The sequence below is a fragment of the Archocentrus centrarchus genome, chromosome 20 (genome assembly GCF_007364275.1).
Source record: "Archocentrus centrarchus isolate MPI-CPG fArcCen1 chromosome 20, fArcCen1, whole genome shotgun sequence".
NCBI lineage: Eukaryota > Metazoa > Chordata > Actinopteri > Cichliformes > Cichlidae > Archocentrus > Archocentrus centrarchus.
The window spans coordinates 28,290,289-28,306,058 of NC_044365.1; the positions used below are offsets into that span (position 1 = coordinate 28,290,289).

Sequence of the window (15,770 nt, forward strand, 5' to 3'; positions counted from 1 at the left end):
CACTGTGCTAATGTGCCATAAGCCCACTGGGAAATGTCAACATCATCTTCCTGTTGTAGCGTCAGTGTTATTTTAGGATATCTGATATACAAGCATACGCGCTCTTTTTCTCACACACACACACAAACACACATACACACAACCTGTTCCAGTTCGCTGCCTCCGTGCTTGGCATCTCCCTCAAAAACTCCCCCATCATTGTTTGCATGGGGCTGTGATCAATGTAGCATTGGACCAGAGTTGCCCACACTGCAAGTTCCCTAGACACTAACCAGACGCTAATGAAAACATCTGAAACACTGCCAAGGCCACTGGCTAGCACACATACTGTACCTAATCACATGCTATTATTAACGCCTAAACACATCCCTCTGATTGGGGCCATTGTGGGAATGCTGAGAGCTTCGACTGGGGGTCCGAAGATGTGAAGGTGCTGGGTTTTCAATTCGAGCATGTGGCATGCAGTCACCTTGTTTTTCAGCCCTCATTAGGATTTTCTGCCCTGCAGCAGTATTTGTTTTCTTTCCATTAACGTGAACAGAATTCAGTTGAAAGCAAAAGACTTTTTAAATTCCTTGTTCACCACAGTGCTCAACTTTTAACCGGGTGCACGCATTGAGAGAAAAATAACATTTCTTACTGAAGCCACATCACTGATTTAAACTTTCACTAATTAATCAGCAGCAGAAGTAATTAGATACATCATCTGTGACGTTACACACACACATATATATGTGTGTGTGTGTGTGTGTGTGTGTGTGTGTCTTAAAATACCTATATTATGTGCATATTATATGAATATTATGATTAATATAAGCAATATTTGCAACAGCACATAAATAGAAAAAGGATTAGATAAATCACTAATTAAACAGATTGCTTGCATCAAATTAAATGTAATCTAATTTTGATTAAATATAAAGTTAATGGTAAAGTTAATGATTTGCAAATCATTGCATTTTTATTTACCTTTAACACACAGTCACAACTTTCTTGTAGAGCAGGGTCGCACAATAAAATAATCGTGGTTCGATCTTTTGCGTAAACCACTGTACTGTGGAGCGACTGCATATCTAATCGACTACATTCAGCCCCCATTGCTGGTGTCAACCTGTCTCTCCATTCCTTAATCTCTCTGCAAAGGTATTAGCTTGCACACCAGTATATTTACACGGACATTCTAGGCTAATATCTGCCGTCCAAAATAAGCAAGCCAACTCCTCAATGCCAAAGTAATGTGGCTTTGCTGGGATTCTACACTTACACTTCTTGCTACTTTAAGAACTAATTGCACCCTTGCCCTTACTGCTAGGGGCAAAACTTAACTTCTACATCCCCTGCCTTAAAAATATCTATTAGCATGTCACACGTCTTCCTCGGGCATCACTGTGCACCTAATTATTTTTCTTCACCCAGGGGATTGCATGTATAATAGATGATATTTGTTTTAACACTCTCTAAAGAAAAGTTGCCCCTAACCTTATCTCATGGGGCCTGCCTTACACGAAATAAGGGTCAGGACACATTCACAGTGACATGGATTTACACACTCCTCTCTCTCAGAATCGCAAAGAGGTTTTATCCCCTGGAATATCCCCTCAAAGCAAAGTAGGCCAGAAATCACAGATTCAGGTGCCACATCAATTCCCTGGTTGCATCAACAGTGCTGCATGTTGATGGCATAACAGAGCTCGGCACATCAGCCATCACCATTCTTTTTGACAGTATTATTTCACAGCCGCAGTGTTAGGAAGTGATTGTTATTTGTGTGCGTTCGCACCGGCTTTGGTGCAATTTTGCTCATCCAGCAAATATGTGTTGTTGCTTTCCCTCCTCAGACTCCTCTATTGTTACCATGCCTGTCCTTTTGCTCTTTCCTACATTACTCTTTACCTTTTCGTGTTCAGGAAATGACCTTCCTTTTCTCCTCCTCTGTGTGGCCAAATCTTCACCTCAACCCTTTCTCTTCCAGATTACGGTACCATCAAGAAAGTGCTTTCTCCACTCAACCAGTCTACGGGGAGCTGCCTTTTGGAAGAGATCGAGCTGTTCCCGCCCAGGAAGAGGCAGCATATCCGGAGCCTGCTGATCCTGCACAGCCGCAGCGAGCTATATGTGGGTGTGAGAGACCAGGTCATCAAGATCCCACTCAAGAGATGCAGCTACCACAAGAGCAGAGAGTGAGTACATGCGCAAAGAAGCAAACAATCCGACACCGTTAATCTCAGTTGAAATTTTCAAAAAGCAGATGTGCTTACAACAAAGTTTTAAAGCTCCCTCTTTCATAAGATGCTCTTTATCTGAGGGAGCCAGGCCTTTGTGTTGATCAGGGGCCTTTGGTGAGATTAAAAATCCTCTAAATCAGCTTTGTGTGAGCCACTGGAGGTGCCCACGGCGGCCCTGTCTCGCTGTCGCTCATTGTCATTGACCCGCCCACAAAGCCACATGTTTTCAGCCTCGTGCACAGTCCTGCAGCGACTGTGTGTGTGTGTGTGTGTTTATCTGATATATTGAGTTTCTGTCTGTCTGGAAGAAGCTCCATCAAGGTATAAATATTGGCCAGGAAAAAAACCGAGACAGAGGCCGGGGTGTGAAGACTCACTAAGATTGGGATCCCATCCATCATTGCACACAGAAAAGGAATCACACCTGCATGCCTTATCTCTCGCACAATGAGCTGTTATTGGAATACACAAAAGACTTAAGGCTTCATATTACAGCTCTGGCTCTGTGATATATGCTGCAGCCATTATGGTACTTCATCACATCTCTGGTGCTTTTTTTTTTTTCTTCCTTTTTTTTGTAAAGAGAGTGCAAGGAATTCAGAAAAGACAAAACAGATAAAAGTAATAAAACCACGGACACGGACTGGCAGCAGGGAGTGTTTCTGGGATCATCACTGACATTTCTTTGAGGTTTACCTATTTGAAATATTAGACGGCTGTCTCCGTCTTTGGCTGTGTGGCTCACCGATGGGAGGTGTACAATCTGTACAGCCCTTAAGGCCCCGTGAAAGACAGGTACTGACGTGTTACTTCTCCCTTTCATTTTGTTCTGCTGTCTTCGCCCCTGATATTTTGTCTGGACACCTACAGTCACCCAGACATTATGTCAGCCACTTTGTATGTGCAGGAAAGCATGAGTCTTCCCTTTCTGCAATTTCATATGGATATGATCATGTGTTGCTTGCATAAGCTCACTTGTTTGTGTCGGCATGTGGCTCATTGTTATGAAACCCACGGACAACTTTGTTACATTTCGCTAGGGGCATGTCAGGCAGCATTGAAGCCTGCGGCTCAAAGATATGTCATTGTGCTGTCAGTGCAGACTTTTATTTATATGAAAATAGTAACATCAGGCTTTTTTATTGCACTCAGCAAAACATCTGAGGCAGATACGGCAAAAAACAGACCCAGCTATCTTTACTACAGCATTCTCATACGGGAGCTGATAAGCTATTTCAGTCAGAAACGTATGAATGTAATCCTGGTGTTTGCCTGAAGATTACCTGAAAAATCGGTCACTAAACTGTGTTAGGAGATAATTCTAGGATGCCAATGCACTGTAATGCATGATAGTGTTTTACATTCATAAGCAAAACTCCCCCCTTTGCTAATTTTCTTCTTTGTCTTCTCCCAAACTCTCTCTCTCTACACCCCTATATTTTCTTATTTCCTCTGCCATCTGTCTTCTGACACTTCATACCTTCCCCTACCCTCTTATCTCACGCAGTTCCTATATTTCCATACAGCATTTATCCCGCCACCTTATCATTTAGCTTTCCCCGTAATCTCCCTCTTCGACCTGATGTTTGATTTCGTGTCAAGCAACAATGCAGAGGTGTCTGTGTTAATAAAAGCCCATTAAAACAGAACTTTATTCTCTCCATTTTAGAGCCTGTGTAGGAGCAAGGGACCCGTACTGTGGTTGGGATCTGTTGCTGAAGAAATGTACCACTCTGGAGGAAAGCGTCAGAATGAGCCAGTGGGAGCAGAGCATCTCAAAATGCCCTGTGAGTACCATGAAGCTGTTACTGTATGTGATGTGTTGATGTGTACAGAATTCATTGTTACTAAACAAACAGAAAGCTCTGCCTGCGTGCTCACTCTCTTTTTCACATGTATTCAGTTCTTACATTAATCTGTCCTCTTCCCCCTTGAAAGCCACATCCTGCTCTGCAGATACTCACAGTTCACAAGAAGTCCCTAAAACCAGGACTGAGAAACATATCCTTGCCAACAACAAAAGCCATCTCGGGACAGAACAACTTGACTTTAAGGGAGCTGCATGTACCCTTGGAATGATCGAGAATGCTGCCTCAATCATTCACCTCCGACTGCTGGTTCATTAGCACAACAGCTCTTCCATTTATTTTTAACGCGCACCAGTATTGGGAGCCGTATTAGGGGGCGGTAAGCCTATCAATTTGAGCAGTGTTTCACAGACATCAGTTTCAAGCCAGTCAGGAGTGCTGTGTGGGTCTTTTATGTGGCTTTATATTCAGGGAAATATTTGGCACTGAAGCCATGGCATCTGTCAGCAGAGCTCTGGCAGAAAGCTAGCCTACACCACATCCGCATACCCATTCACAGAGCATACATGGACACAATTACACACACATATATGTGCATGAATAAGCTTTACAGTTTCACCAAGTTGCTATTCACTGCAGTTGCAGCAGTTTTTTTTTCTTCTTTGTGCTAAAGGCAAAAGCTCCATGAGCTCGTCACAGCATTTCTAGTCAATATTTCATCAGCATAGTCACGTTTTCATTGAATTTCAGCTTGAAAACACTTAGCTCTGCTGCTTATTGAACACTTCTAATGCGCAGGAAAATGGCATCACTCTCATTTTTGCTTATTAAAGATGAAGGGGGGGAGCCAAACCAGAGTTACGGTAGCTTAGCTTAGCATAAAGAGCGAAAATAGGGTCGCACCCAAACTTCGCCCAAACCTCAGGCCTGTAAAATAAAGCCAAAAACTGCCAAAAACCTGCCTCCAAAAGTGAGTAGTAATTGTCACCTGTTTATCCATGGACATGAGACTGCGGGGCTTATTCTACTGGTCTTTCAATCTAACTGTTGGGGAGAAAAAAATATGTGTTCTAAAAATTTCAAATTAATTTAAATCCAGGATCTGAATAAAGATATTATTCAGCAAAGCCACTAATACTTAAGTTTTTATGCATTTTCAGGTGGCCACATACTGTAACACTGCCCACACCACTGATGGGATATATATTTGTTTGCTTAACCTTTGCCTGGTCAGGTCTGGTCCGTTTAGCATCATTGTGAATTAACAGTAATAACTTTATAATGCTGAGAGGGAGGAATGCCCAAACAATAGGAGTCTGCAACAATTCAGTCACCGTATGTAAAACCTGAAAACCAAGAGCTGTTCTTTTATCACAGCTACAGTTTCACTCCCTGTGAGTCCATTAACAGTTCGCAAAGGCTAAACTGGCTGAATGTCTGTTCTGCTGCATCCTCCTGCAACGTGGAAGTCTGGAGTTTGGAGGCCAGTCAAGGGTTTGCACACTGAGTAGTGTTGTGTAGGCAGAGACAGGAGATATGCTTTACCAACCTATTCATAATCGCCATCTGGCTTCACAGTCTCATGTCTGGAAACAAGCAAAAAAAAAAAAAAAAGCGTGTCGCTGTGGTTTTTAGGGGAGGTGAAAATCTTAGTCATAGACATTTTTGTCCCAATTTTAACTCAGGTAAAATGGAAATTTTTGCTCTATGTTTTTGTAAAGAATCCACTTTGCCTGTTCTCCACCGAGCTCAAATCTAAAGCATGATTTTTTAATATATTTTTGAATTAAAAAGAGACCCATGTCTTGCTTTTTCAGTCTGTGAAAGAAAGTATTATTTTTATATTCCATATAAAATAGGAGTGCTTTTCATCATCTTTCAGATTTGCTCTATTGTCCTCTTTCTGGTGCCTTTTCCCTTCTATTTTGGCATTTTAATGAAAAAAAGTACATTTCTTGCCAGTAAAAAAGCAACTTTATTTCTCTTTGGATCTTTATTTTTTAATGAGAGATATATACAGCATGAAATATTCATCTACCAAATCATTTATAGCCCGGGCTGTAAATGATATTGCAATATTTCTACATTGGCTGTCTCTGTATTGCTGTTTGCTTTCTAGGCAGCCCATTGATGTTGTCTGCCTCAGCCAAGGGTACCCCATTTAGGCACACAGCAGAGTTCAATTACCAAAAAGAGCGGAGGGCAGACGGTATTCTGCTTCTGCCAAAACTGCTGATGATCACGCTCCCTCTTCGCCTTGTGTGAAAGTGTTCTTTGCATTTTTAAATCACCCTGAAATGTTGCAGCGACATGGCTCATATCATCTGCAGCTCTGAATCTCACAAGGGCGCTTTTTTGTATTTAGCTCATACGCCCAGGACATCAGTCGTAATTCATAGCGAACGCAATATCGGAGCCTTCCTGTTCGATTCTGTTGTGCTTCACATATTCAGTTATGAGGCCACTTTTATTTCCTCATATTTCTGTTCTTTGAATATGTCCGTTCAAAGCCTTGATCTGCATTTATGAATCTCTATTTTCCTGTTTTGGAATCTTATCATTTCCTGATACAATTTTTGTGTCTCTTCCTCATGTTTACAGCACATAAATGCACAATTTTGGATGTGCTGTAGATGTAATGCTTTTTTTTTTTCCCCTTTGGATCTATTCAAGGAAAATTGATTTCTGTTTGCATCCACCCCACACCCATGGGCTGCATTTCCAAGAGCAATACATTTCTTATAGCATCACTCGATGACCAGTTTGTGAGAAAGCCTTTATTTTCAGGTGTTTTATTTCTGACCTTCTCTGTTGCTAACAGGTTCGTAATGTTACAGTCGATGGAGGCTTTGGTGCCTGGTCCGGCTGGTCCACTTGTAGCCACAATGATGGCGGGAGCGCAGGGTCCTGTCTGTGTCGAACGCGAGCCTGCGATAACCCCGCCCCGCAGTGTGGCGGCCAGTCGTGTCACGGGATCAGCGTCGAGGTCGCCAACTGCTCCAGGTAAATTGCTTTGTTGACACAGCAGCACATATGTGCAAATATTTGTGAATGATCCATGAATATTTCTGGATAAATCTATGTAGGGAACAATGAAACATTAAGAGTGAGGCAGGGGAAGTAGTTAATTCCCTGCAGCCTCACATCCACTCGTTTGGTATCCACGCGCAGTCAGTTGTTACGTGATGCATCCTCACTGTCACCTATGCAGGGCTAACAAGCGTTGATTGGGTGTTGCTGTTTTGCATTCCCTCAGCTGATATATGACTGTTTTTAACACTCATGGCTAAAGTTGCTGCTGCATGACTCTTCTGTCAGCTGTACAGAGGATATGAGCATATTCGTTCATGAAGAATGAGGCACGTTGATGAGGGGAAGTTAGTAACAGTCTATTAATCTTTTATAGTAATAAATGTCTGAGAGTAATGATAAATGCTTATCACAAACTCGGGGCCCATTATTGCATTTACAATGAAACAGACACATGAAAACACATCCCTTTATCTGATTTGATTCACTGGCCCGTTTTCCATTAATAGGGGCTACAAAGATTTGTGTGATTGCCCACTTTTCAGAGCAACACGGTGGAGAGGTGGTTGGCACCGTTGCCTCACAGCAGGAAGGTTCAGATTGCTGGCTGGTTGGAGGCTTTCTGTGTGGAATTTGCATGTCCTCCCTCTGCCTGTGTGGCTAAATTGATCATAGGTGTGAATGTGAAGGTGAATGGTGGTGTGTTTCTCTGTGTTAGCCCCATGAGAGGTCTTGCTGTTCCTCTGGGCAACATGTGATGAGGAATGGGCTCTCAGCTCAAGGTTTTCTTCTTAAACAATAAAGACTGGTGCAAGGAAGACTGATTGGATGGCTTCTCAATCAGTGGCTGAAGTCACAGACTTGACATTGCTTTGTCTGTCACCATAGAAATGGAGCGTGGACTCCCTGGACTTCCTGGTCTCCCTGCAGCACCACCTGTGGCATTGGTTTTCAGGTGCGTCAGCGCTCCTGCAGCAACCCGACCCCTCGCCATGGCGGACGAGTATGCGTGGGCCAGAACCGTGAGGAGAGGTGAATAATGCAAATGCAATACCCATACATATACACTGGTTGACATGAACTGATTAAAGTAAAAACAACCTGTACAATGCACTTGGATCCTTGCATGTGAAAGGAAAAGAAAAAAAAAAAACACAACTTTTTTTCCCGTAATTTGCAACCTGCTGTTAGAAAGTATGACTTTGACTGTGACTTTTTGTTTCCCCCCCCCTCACTTCTGTCCAAATATGTGACAGCCAATTAAGGAATGAGTGGGATAGGCCTGCGCTCGGGTAATTATCTGGCTTTCACACACAGACTGAGTCCACGTTTTGAAGCTTTGGAGGTTTTTCTGTAGAATAATAGCCTTTTTAAAGATGTTTGTATGGTTTCTAAGCAACCTTCAAGGCCTGAAAGCAAAACTTTGTTTTTCAAGGAGAAAGTATGTGAACACTGAAAGCAGCACAGGTAGAAAAGGTCAAGAGTTTTCTTAAGTTAAAGTAAGGTCAGTTAAATAAGTTCAAATTGAAAAAGAGAGAGAAAAACTTTGAGATCTTTAGTTTGAAAATTATATATGACAAGCTGAATCAGACCGTTTAATTCCATCCAAGTATAGAGTGGCATTCCTTCTTGGTGTCCATAGTATCTGATGTTTTTCATCCAGCTCCTACTGTTAACCTGAGGTGAAGGCAGTAAAAGTACAAATAAACACAGTTCAGCAGGAGAAAGGAGACAGAAATTGTTACCAGTTGTCACCATGGCAACAGAAACAGCGTGATGGGCGAGTAATAGGATACGGCCTTCAAGGATGAACCTCATATTACTTTTTTTTTCTTCTTTACCCTGCACTTTTTCATTTCCTCTCTTCCTCATCTAACCTCCTGCCTCCCCCCCCTTTTTCCACTCATTGCTGCTCCTGGTGGAGCAGTCCTTGAGAAAGTCACTGCTCCACCAGGAGCCCTGAGCAGAACATATATGGAGTGACCGGCACAGCCCACTTACTCAGGAACCAAACCAAAAAAAAAAAATGCTGGCTGGCACTAAAGACCACAGGAGGCCAGAAGCACATTTTACCCCCCACCCCCACCCCCATTTCACTCTGAGCTTTAATCTCATTTGTTTCATCTCCCCTTCCTGCTCTCACTACTTGCTCTGTTCAGCTATTTAAAACACCTTAGGCCAGTTAGAGGCCAGCTGTGAGGGCTGGAAAAGGATCCGTGTAAGACAGTAGCAAGAGGGGAGGAGTATTGTGTGTGTGTGTGTGTGCGTGCATGTGTGTGTGTGTGTGTGTGTGTTTGAACAGAGAGATGAACAGGAAAGCAGAGAGACAGAGAGAAAATGTGTTAACAGATGAATTATGCTGTGTCCGTTTGAGTCTGCCAGAGGGAGGAAAAAAGAAAGGGATGCTAGAAAAGGTGTGCGTGTGTGTGTGTTCATTACAGTACGAGCATATCCAGGTGTAGCAGTGTTTATTGCCAGTGCCAAAAAAAAAAAAACAAATGGACAGAAGTTGTGAAAAAAAAAGTGCCGTTGCTCGACGCTGTGTCTGAAAAAAATCCCGACCACATCTGTCACTTCAGATTACCCACGTGTACAATAGCTAACGTCTTCTGAACAGGACTGCCGTTTTCTTAACTTTTGCGCACAGAGCGATTCTTTTAATGCTGGTAGAGGCTTTTATTTTATGAGGCACAGGGCTTCTTTCATAGGTGCAAGGCATCAGCAGCAAAGGAACACTATACACTTTGTTCTTGCTTCAAGCACCCTGTTGGGATTAACTCGTCTCCTAGGCCTTATGTTCAAACATCCATGCATATGACACAAGCTTATATGTACACAGACACGCATATTCACAAAATACAAAGATTCTAAGGGCAAACTAAACCTCTTTCAACCTCTTTTTTTTTTTTTAGCCAACAGGCCTCCAATAAGTCTGGTCCTGATTGTTTGCAGCAGGCAGAGCTTTTAAAGATAAAGCAAATGCTATGAAACCAACCGTACACAGCAGCGCTACGGGCTTAAATCTGGCCAGTTAATGCCTGCATTTATGAACCTTCTGTTGGTATTTCCCTCAGCACACTGACAGCGTCCGCACTGCTTACTCAGCCTATAGCGGGTAATTAGCCTCGCTTTGGTTTGATCAGCTCTGTGTGTTTTACAGAGACGGGAAAAGGATAAGACGAGATGGAGCAAAGCCACTTACTCGTCCGAAATGATTAGCGTCTCTGATGATGATTCTAAAGCTCTACATACTGTATTGATGGGGTTTGGTTTTTTTTTTTGTGTTGCACCAGTTAGTGTACAAACTTGTTTGCATGGGTGTCTATGTGAGCGTGTGTGTTTGTGCATTTTCCTCCTTCTCTCAGGCTTCCACAAGATTGTAATCCACACTTGTCCTCACTTTTCCGCACTCCTCCTCCCTACTGTGTCGTACAACCATGCAGATTAGTAGAAGTGGAAAGGAAGACACTGCTCCAAGGATTTTTTACAACAAGGGTGTACAGAATGTAGCGTTTGATTTGACGTGAACAATAGCGGAGTGTTTGAGAATCATACAATGGAAATATCCAGACTGAGCCTCTGGAGGAAGGGCTTAAAGACGACTCGGTTTTCTTCAAAAAGCGGTCATCTGCGAAAACACAACAAAATAGCAATAAAAGCAATTTTATAGCATGCGTAAGAGTTATAAAATAAATTATATGGCTCTAATAAGCCTGGCAATCGTCTGTAGTTAATGTCTAATGAGGATTGAGTAATTAAAGTATTTTAGACATCGCCATAATCCTGTCTTGTAAAACGATGTAATTACAGATGATGCATGCACATGTGAGGCTTTTTTAATAAGCTGTGTCGATGAATTATGCAAACTACATATGCGAGTTCTGCGCTGAGATTAAATTTTCTTAGCTGTACTTTTAAGCCACGCTGGCTATTACACTGTGACATATGCTATAGACCTTCAGACTCCGCTCACTCCAAGGCCGCGTCAAAGACATGTGTTGGTTTTTACAAAAGTTTGTTTCAAGTGAAGTTTATAACTCCTTTTCAAACATCCCTGTCTTGTGGTCTGAGCCATTTGTGTGTTGTAGTGCAGTGGCAAGGGTTCAAGAGTGTGGTAACGTCTTCGGTGTCCTTCATATATAATTTCAGTGATCTGTCAGATAGAGAAGCTATTTTCCACAGACAATCCCAAAGACTGCTATAGATGATTCAATAAGTTATACTCTCTGGTCAAAGCTTTTAAACTAACTTCTGTCAGGCTTCCCTCTGGAGCTTTTTTCAGACAAATAAGGCCACAGGTGGAGTATATGGAGTCACTTATGGGAGCGTAATGCTCTTAAATCCAGCTGCTTACATGTTTGCTATTAAAATATGACAGTGCTGTTTTCAGCATGTTGCACTGACCCTAAGTGTGGAGCTAACACACTGACATGACCTCGGAGGCAGAGGACTGGTTGTCAGGTTTGCTGTTAGTGGTAGCCCTCACCTTTTAAGCAGAATAAATTGGATATTGTTTAAAGCAGAAGCAGAATGAAACAAAGAGCTGAGCTGGAGGATGGTTGCACAGCGGCTTGCAGATGTGTAGCGACTGTGGTCAGGCTAAATCAGCTACAGTAAAATAGGGCAGGCTGCTCAGTCTGTTTCTTGTGCTGCTGGAATATATTCGTTTAAATCTGTACTTAATGTGACTTCTCAGGTACTGCAACGAACACTTGCCCTGCCCGCCTCATGTCTACTGGTCCGCCTGGTCAGCGTGGGAACGCTGCACTGTGCCTTGCGGCGGAGGCATCCAGTCGCGTCGGAGAACCTGTGAGAACGGCAACGACTGTCCCGGGTGTGGTCAGGTATGTCATCCAGAACAATGGCTCTCATACACACCGTTCTAAGATCAGTCTTTCTGCGTGTCTGTTCATTGTTTAGGAGCCCAGCTTAAGCCATTTGATGCGATGAAGCGTCAGTGGTGATGAAATGGAAACGTCTAACACGACCAAATCCCCCGGCTATATTTTTAGAGTGGCAGCAGCCATCAGATTTATTACCAAGACCTATTTAACACACACACACACACACACACACACACACACACACACACACACACACACACACACATACTGTAATCACTCCACATATGAATAGGCTTATTTTCTGCTACAAAGATTTCTCCAAAGCAAAGATGATGCAAGGAAATGTTGAAATACGAGTCTTCTCCTTGATGACAGAATGATGTGATGCTTGTGTTATTTCTGCTGCTATTTTCATACACACACAGACTCCCTCATCCTCTGTCCTGGTAAAAATAAGAGAGAACAAACATGATAGCTGTAGCTTCTTGTCCCCCCTGTTGGAAATGGATTAAAGAATATGGGTCAGGGCCTTGTGGATGCATAGGATTCTTGAAGTGTATTTCTGTTTGTTTTTTTGGGGGGGTTTCTTTATCATTTTAAGTAGACATTTGGATTTTTGAACATCTTGGGCCCAAAGCTGAATGGTTTTGAATCTGTATGTATGTAAATGATTGGCTGCACGGGCATTCACATTATTGAATTAAAGAGTGTTGGGTGATATCTGCTGTCAGAAAATTTCAGTGAAATGCTGGAAAACACTTTCATTGACCCAAATCACATTTAGCAAAAACGAAGCCACATTACAGGGGTTGTGTAATGGCCCGTTGTAATGCTAAATAATACATGATGAAACATCCCACGCTGGCCCTTGATACCTCACGAGCATATATAGTATCTGATAATTGCCCATGACACATTAGTGGCTGCAGAACACCCAAATAAAAAGACTGACCTCCCATTAAGTAGCAATTTAGCAGTCACATCTTATCATCTACTGCTTCGTGCACCTACGCAGTCACATGATTCCTGTGGTCATATTTCTGCCATTGCATGGCAGTCAGTACTAAGCTGAGATGAAGCAACTTTTCATTAGGAACAAGGGAACTGCAGAGGAGACGTTAAAGATGTTTCTGTGTGTTTGTGTGTGTCAGTGGCGGGAACAGTGTCACGGTGGTTACAGTCATACTACACAGAGTTAAGCAGGAAAGGTCAAAAAGACACCTTGCACTGACTTTTTAAATTTTCTGTCTATTTAGCCAAGTTGCCCTCCTCCTCCTCCTTCTTCCTGCTTGTTCTTGCACTTTCACTTGTTGTCCCTTTCTCCTTTGTTTTGTTTTCTCATTGACTCCTTGTCTTCTAACATTGTGACATGGACTTAATTAGGGACATTTCAAGCACCGGAGATGTAATTACATGCAGACTTCAGAGGCAGCTCTTTGCCAGGGAAGACTTATTTGGACAGTTTTTCAAACTTACACCAGAGCCGCACATCTACTCAGATCAAAGAAACATTTGCTGCCTTTTATTTACAACTCGTATAAGGTGCTAAAAGGCACAGCTGTTAATGTATAACAAGTCCTTTAGTGCATTTAAAGCATCTAAATACATCATGCTTTTATTTTTATATATATATATATATATATATATATATATATATATGTGCTTTAATATTTTTTAAGCTTTAATAAAACACCCAAATGTGATGGAGTTCAATTTTATGTGCCATCTGTCTGTGTCTCTTCCCCTGGACACATGTTTAATTAAACAGAAGGACACCACACACACAAACACACGCATGTTGCAGCTTCTGTCATCACAGCTACTTTTTTTAGTCTTCCTACTGAGACCTGGAAAAAAAGAACACGATGTAAGAGCTTCGACGGTGGTGCGTTTGTGTTGATTTCTGCGTTCATGTTCACCTGTAAGGACTGATATGGTCACAGCCACCTGTGGTCAGCTCCAGGTGTTTGTCAGATGCTTATTGACAGCAGTGAGCTAACATCTGCTATATATATATATTTTTAACAGAGAATTCCTAATAAATGCTTCTTACTTTTGGAACTTTTTGACAAGTGTACAAAAAACTTCTGTTGTCAACATTGTCAATACACTCTCAACATGTGGTAAAATGAATCTCTAAGCCAAAAAAAAAAAAAAAAAAAACTTCAATTGTTACTTTTTTTTGTGATTCTCTGTTGATCCCTGAAGCAAACATTTCTTTGCTCGTACCCCTCCACGGGGAGCTCACAACACAGTCAGATATAGAATAGCTCAACTGAAACTGGTAGGGATTCAGGTCAAGGACATTTCAGTTTAAATAAGAGAGCCTCTGCTCACTATGCAACCCCGCTACCCTGAAAACAAAATGCTGCCAGATGCTTGATTAAAGGAACAACCTCTCTCTGTGCTTTATTTCCATCAAACCTGCCCTTATGTTGCCCTGTGTGTCATAGCCATAAGCCTCAGCTGCAGGCTTACTATAATGGAAGTATTTATTCCTGAGGTGTTCGGTGCCTCATTTTTGCTGATGAAAAAGGCCACCTGGCTGCAACTTCATCAGCCTGAAGTCCGCACACTGCTGCTCCATCTCTTTCCGTGTGTTCACACTATAGTGTTGAATCTCCAGGGAAGCTGGCTAAGCTAGGTAGGAAATAAAATCGTAGAGATGCACTATGCCAGCAGTACAGCACTTAACCCTATCTTCTCCTGTGATTTGAAACTTGACTACAGAAGTGGAATTGTGCTCAGTCACCCTTGGATGGAAGGATATTTATTTTTCCCCCAGTATTGACACAATGAGTTATTATTTGCCAGATGTTATGCATTCTGGAAAAGAGGCTATAAATTTGCTATAAAGTTGCTCAAAAAAAATGAATCTAGATGCAGTTCACACACTATGTTGAGAGTGTTATCATTTTAGTGAACTGATGAAACTTTATGTCGAGTTAATTACTGCTATATGTTCTGTATTGATAGTTGTGGACAGTGAAACTTTTCACAAGCCAGGAAGCGTTTTGTGTTGACAAATTTTGTGCAAGACAAATGAAAATTTACAAGTGAAAGCGTAACAAGCAGAAAAACAGAGAAGCTTTGACTTTTACATTAGCTAGCATAAGCGGGTAATTGATAACAACACAGCTGGCTAATAAGTGCTGACAATTGCTTTGAACAGGAGCGCAGAAAAAAAAAAAAGTTCTGATCATGATACATTAGCATTATTGCAACCACAACAATAAATAACAAAATACAAACACTGGGCGCTGAAAGTCAATCTATATAAGTTAAAGCAGGTATAAAACAGCACAAACTTGAATGTGTAAGTACACAAGAGAAACCTGAACCACGACGTGGTTGCTGTTTGCTTCATATTCCACAACCAGTGTTGGGGTCGCTGCTCATAAAAAGTGTGTTGCACATTCATCTATTTTTTTAAGTAATGCATGACTTTACTTTATTACTGAGCTTGAGTCTTCCTGTTAAAAGGGAGTTTTTCCCTTCCCACTGTCGCCAAGTGCTTGCTCAGAGGGGGTTTCCTCTGTATTATTGTAGGGTTTTTACCTTACACTATAAAGCGCCTTGAGGCGACTGATGTTGTGATTTGGTGCTATATAAATAAAACTGAACTGAAGTAAAGTGAATTAAAAAAACTACCAGTTAGCAATATAAACCTGAAGCTACAGTCCTGCACACAGGTAGAAATCTCTGTCCTAATTAGGACACACATACAAGCTTTCTTGTAGTGTTCAAACACGAAGCTAACGACACAAAGAAAACTTGAAAACCAGGTAGACGTACAGGTAGAAATGGAGGTGCTGCAAGCCTGACTGCTTCTCACTGCCTTTGTTACCTGCTGAAAATCAGGC

General features: G+C 41.9%; 1 protein-coding gene across 1 annotated transcript in view; it reads left to right on the forward strand.

Moving 5' to 3' along the window:
- Nucleotides 1–15,770, forward strand: part of sema5a (sema domain, seven thrombospondin repeats (type 1 and type 1-like), transmembrane domain (TM) and short cytoplasmic domain, (semaphorin) 5A) — a 137,063-nt gene that overhangs the window by 85,027 nt on the left and 36,266 nt on the right. The window contains exons 11-15 of the mRNA XM_030757311.1: nt 1,973–2,180; nt 3,895–4,012; nt 6,855–7,036; nt 7,952–8,095; nt 11,760–11,907. Coding sequence (XP_030613171.1) covers nt 1,973–2,180; nt 3,895–4,012; nt 6,855–7,036; nt 7,952–8,095; nt 11,760–11,907 — 800 coding nt within the window. The remainder of the gene's footprint in view (nt 1–1,972; nt 2,181–3,894; nt 4,013–6,854; nt 7,037–7,951; nt 8,096–11,759; nt 11,908–15,770) is intronic.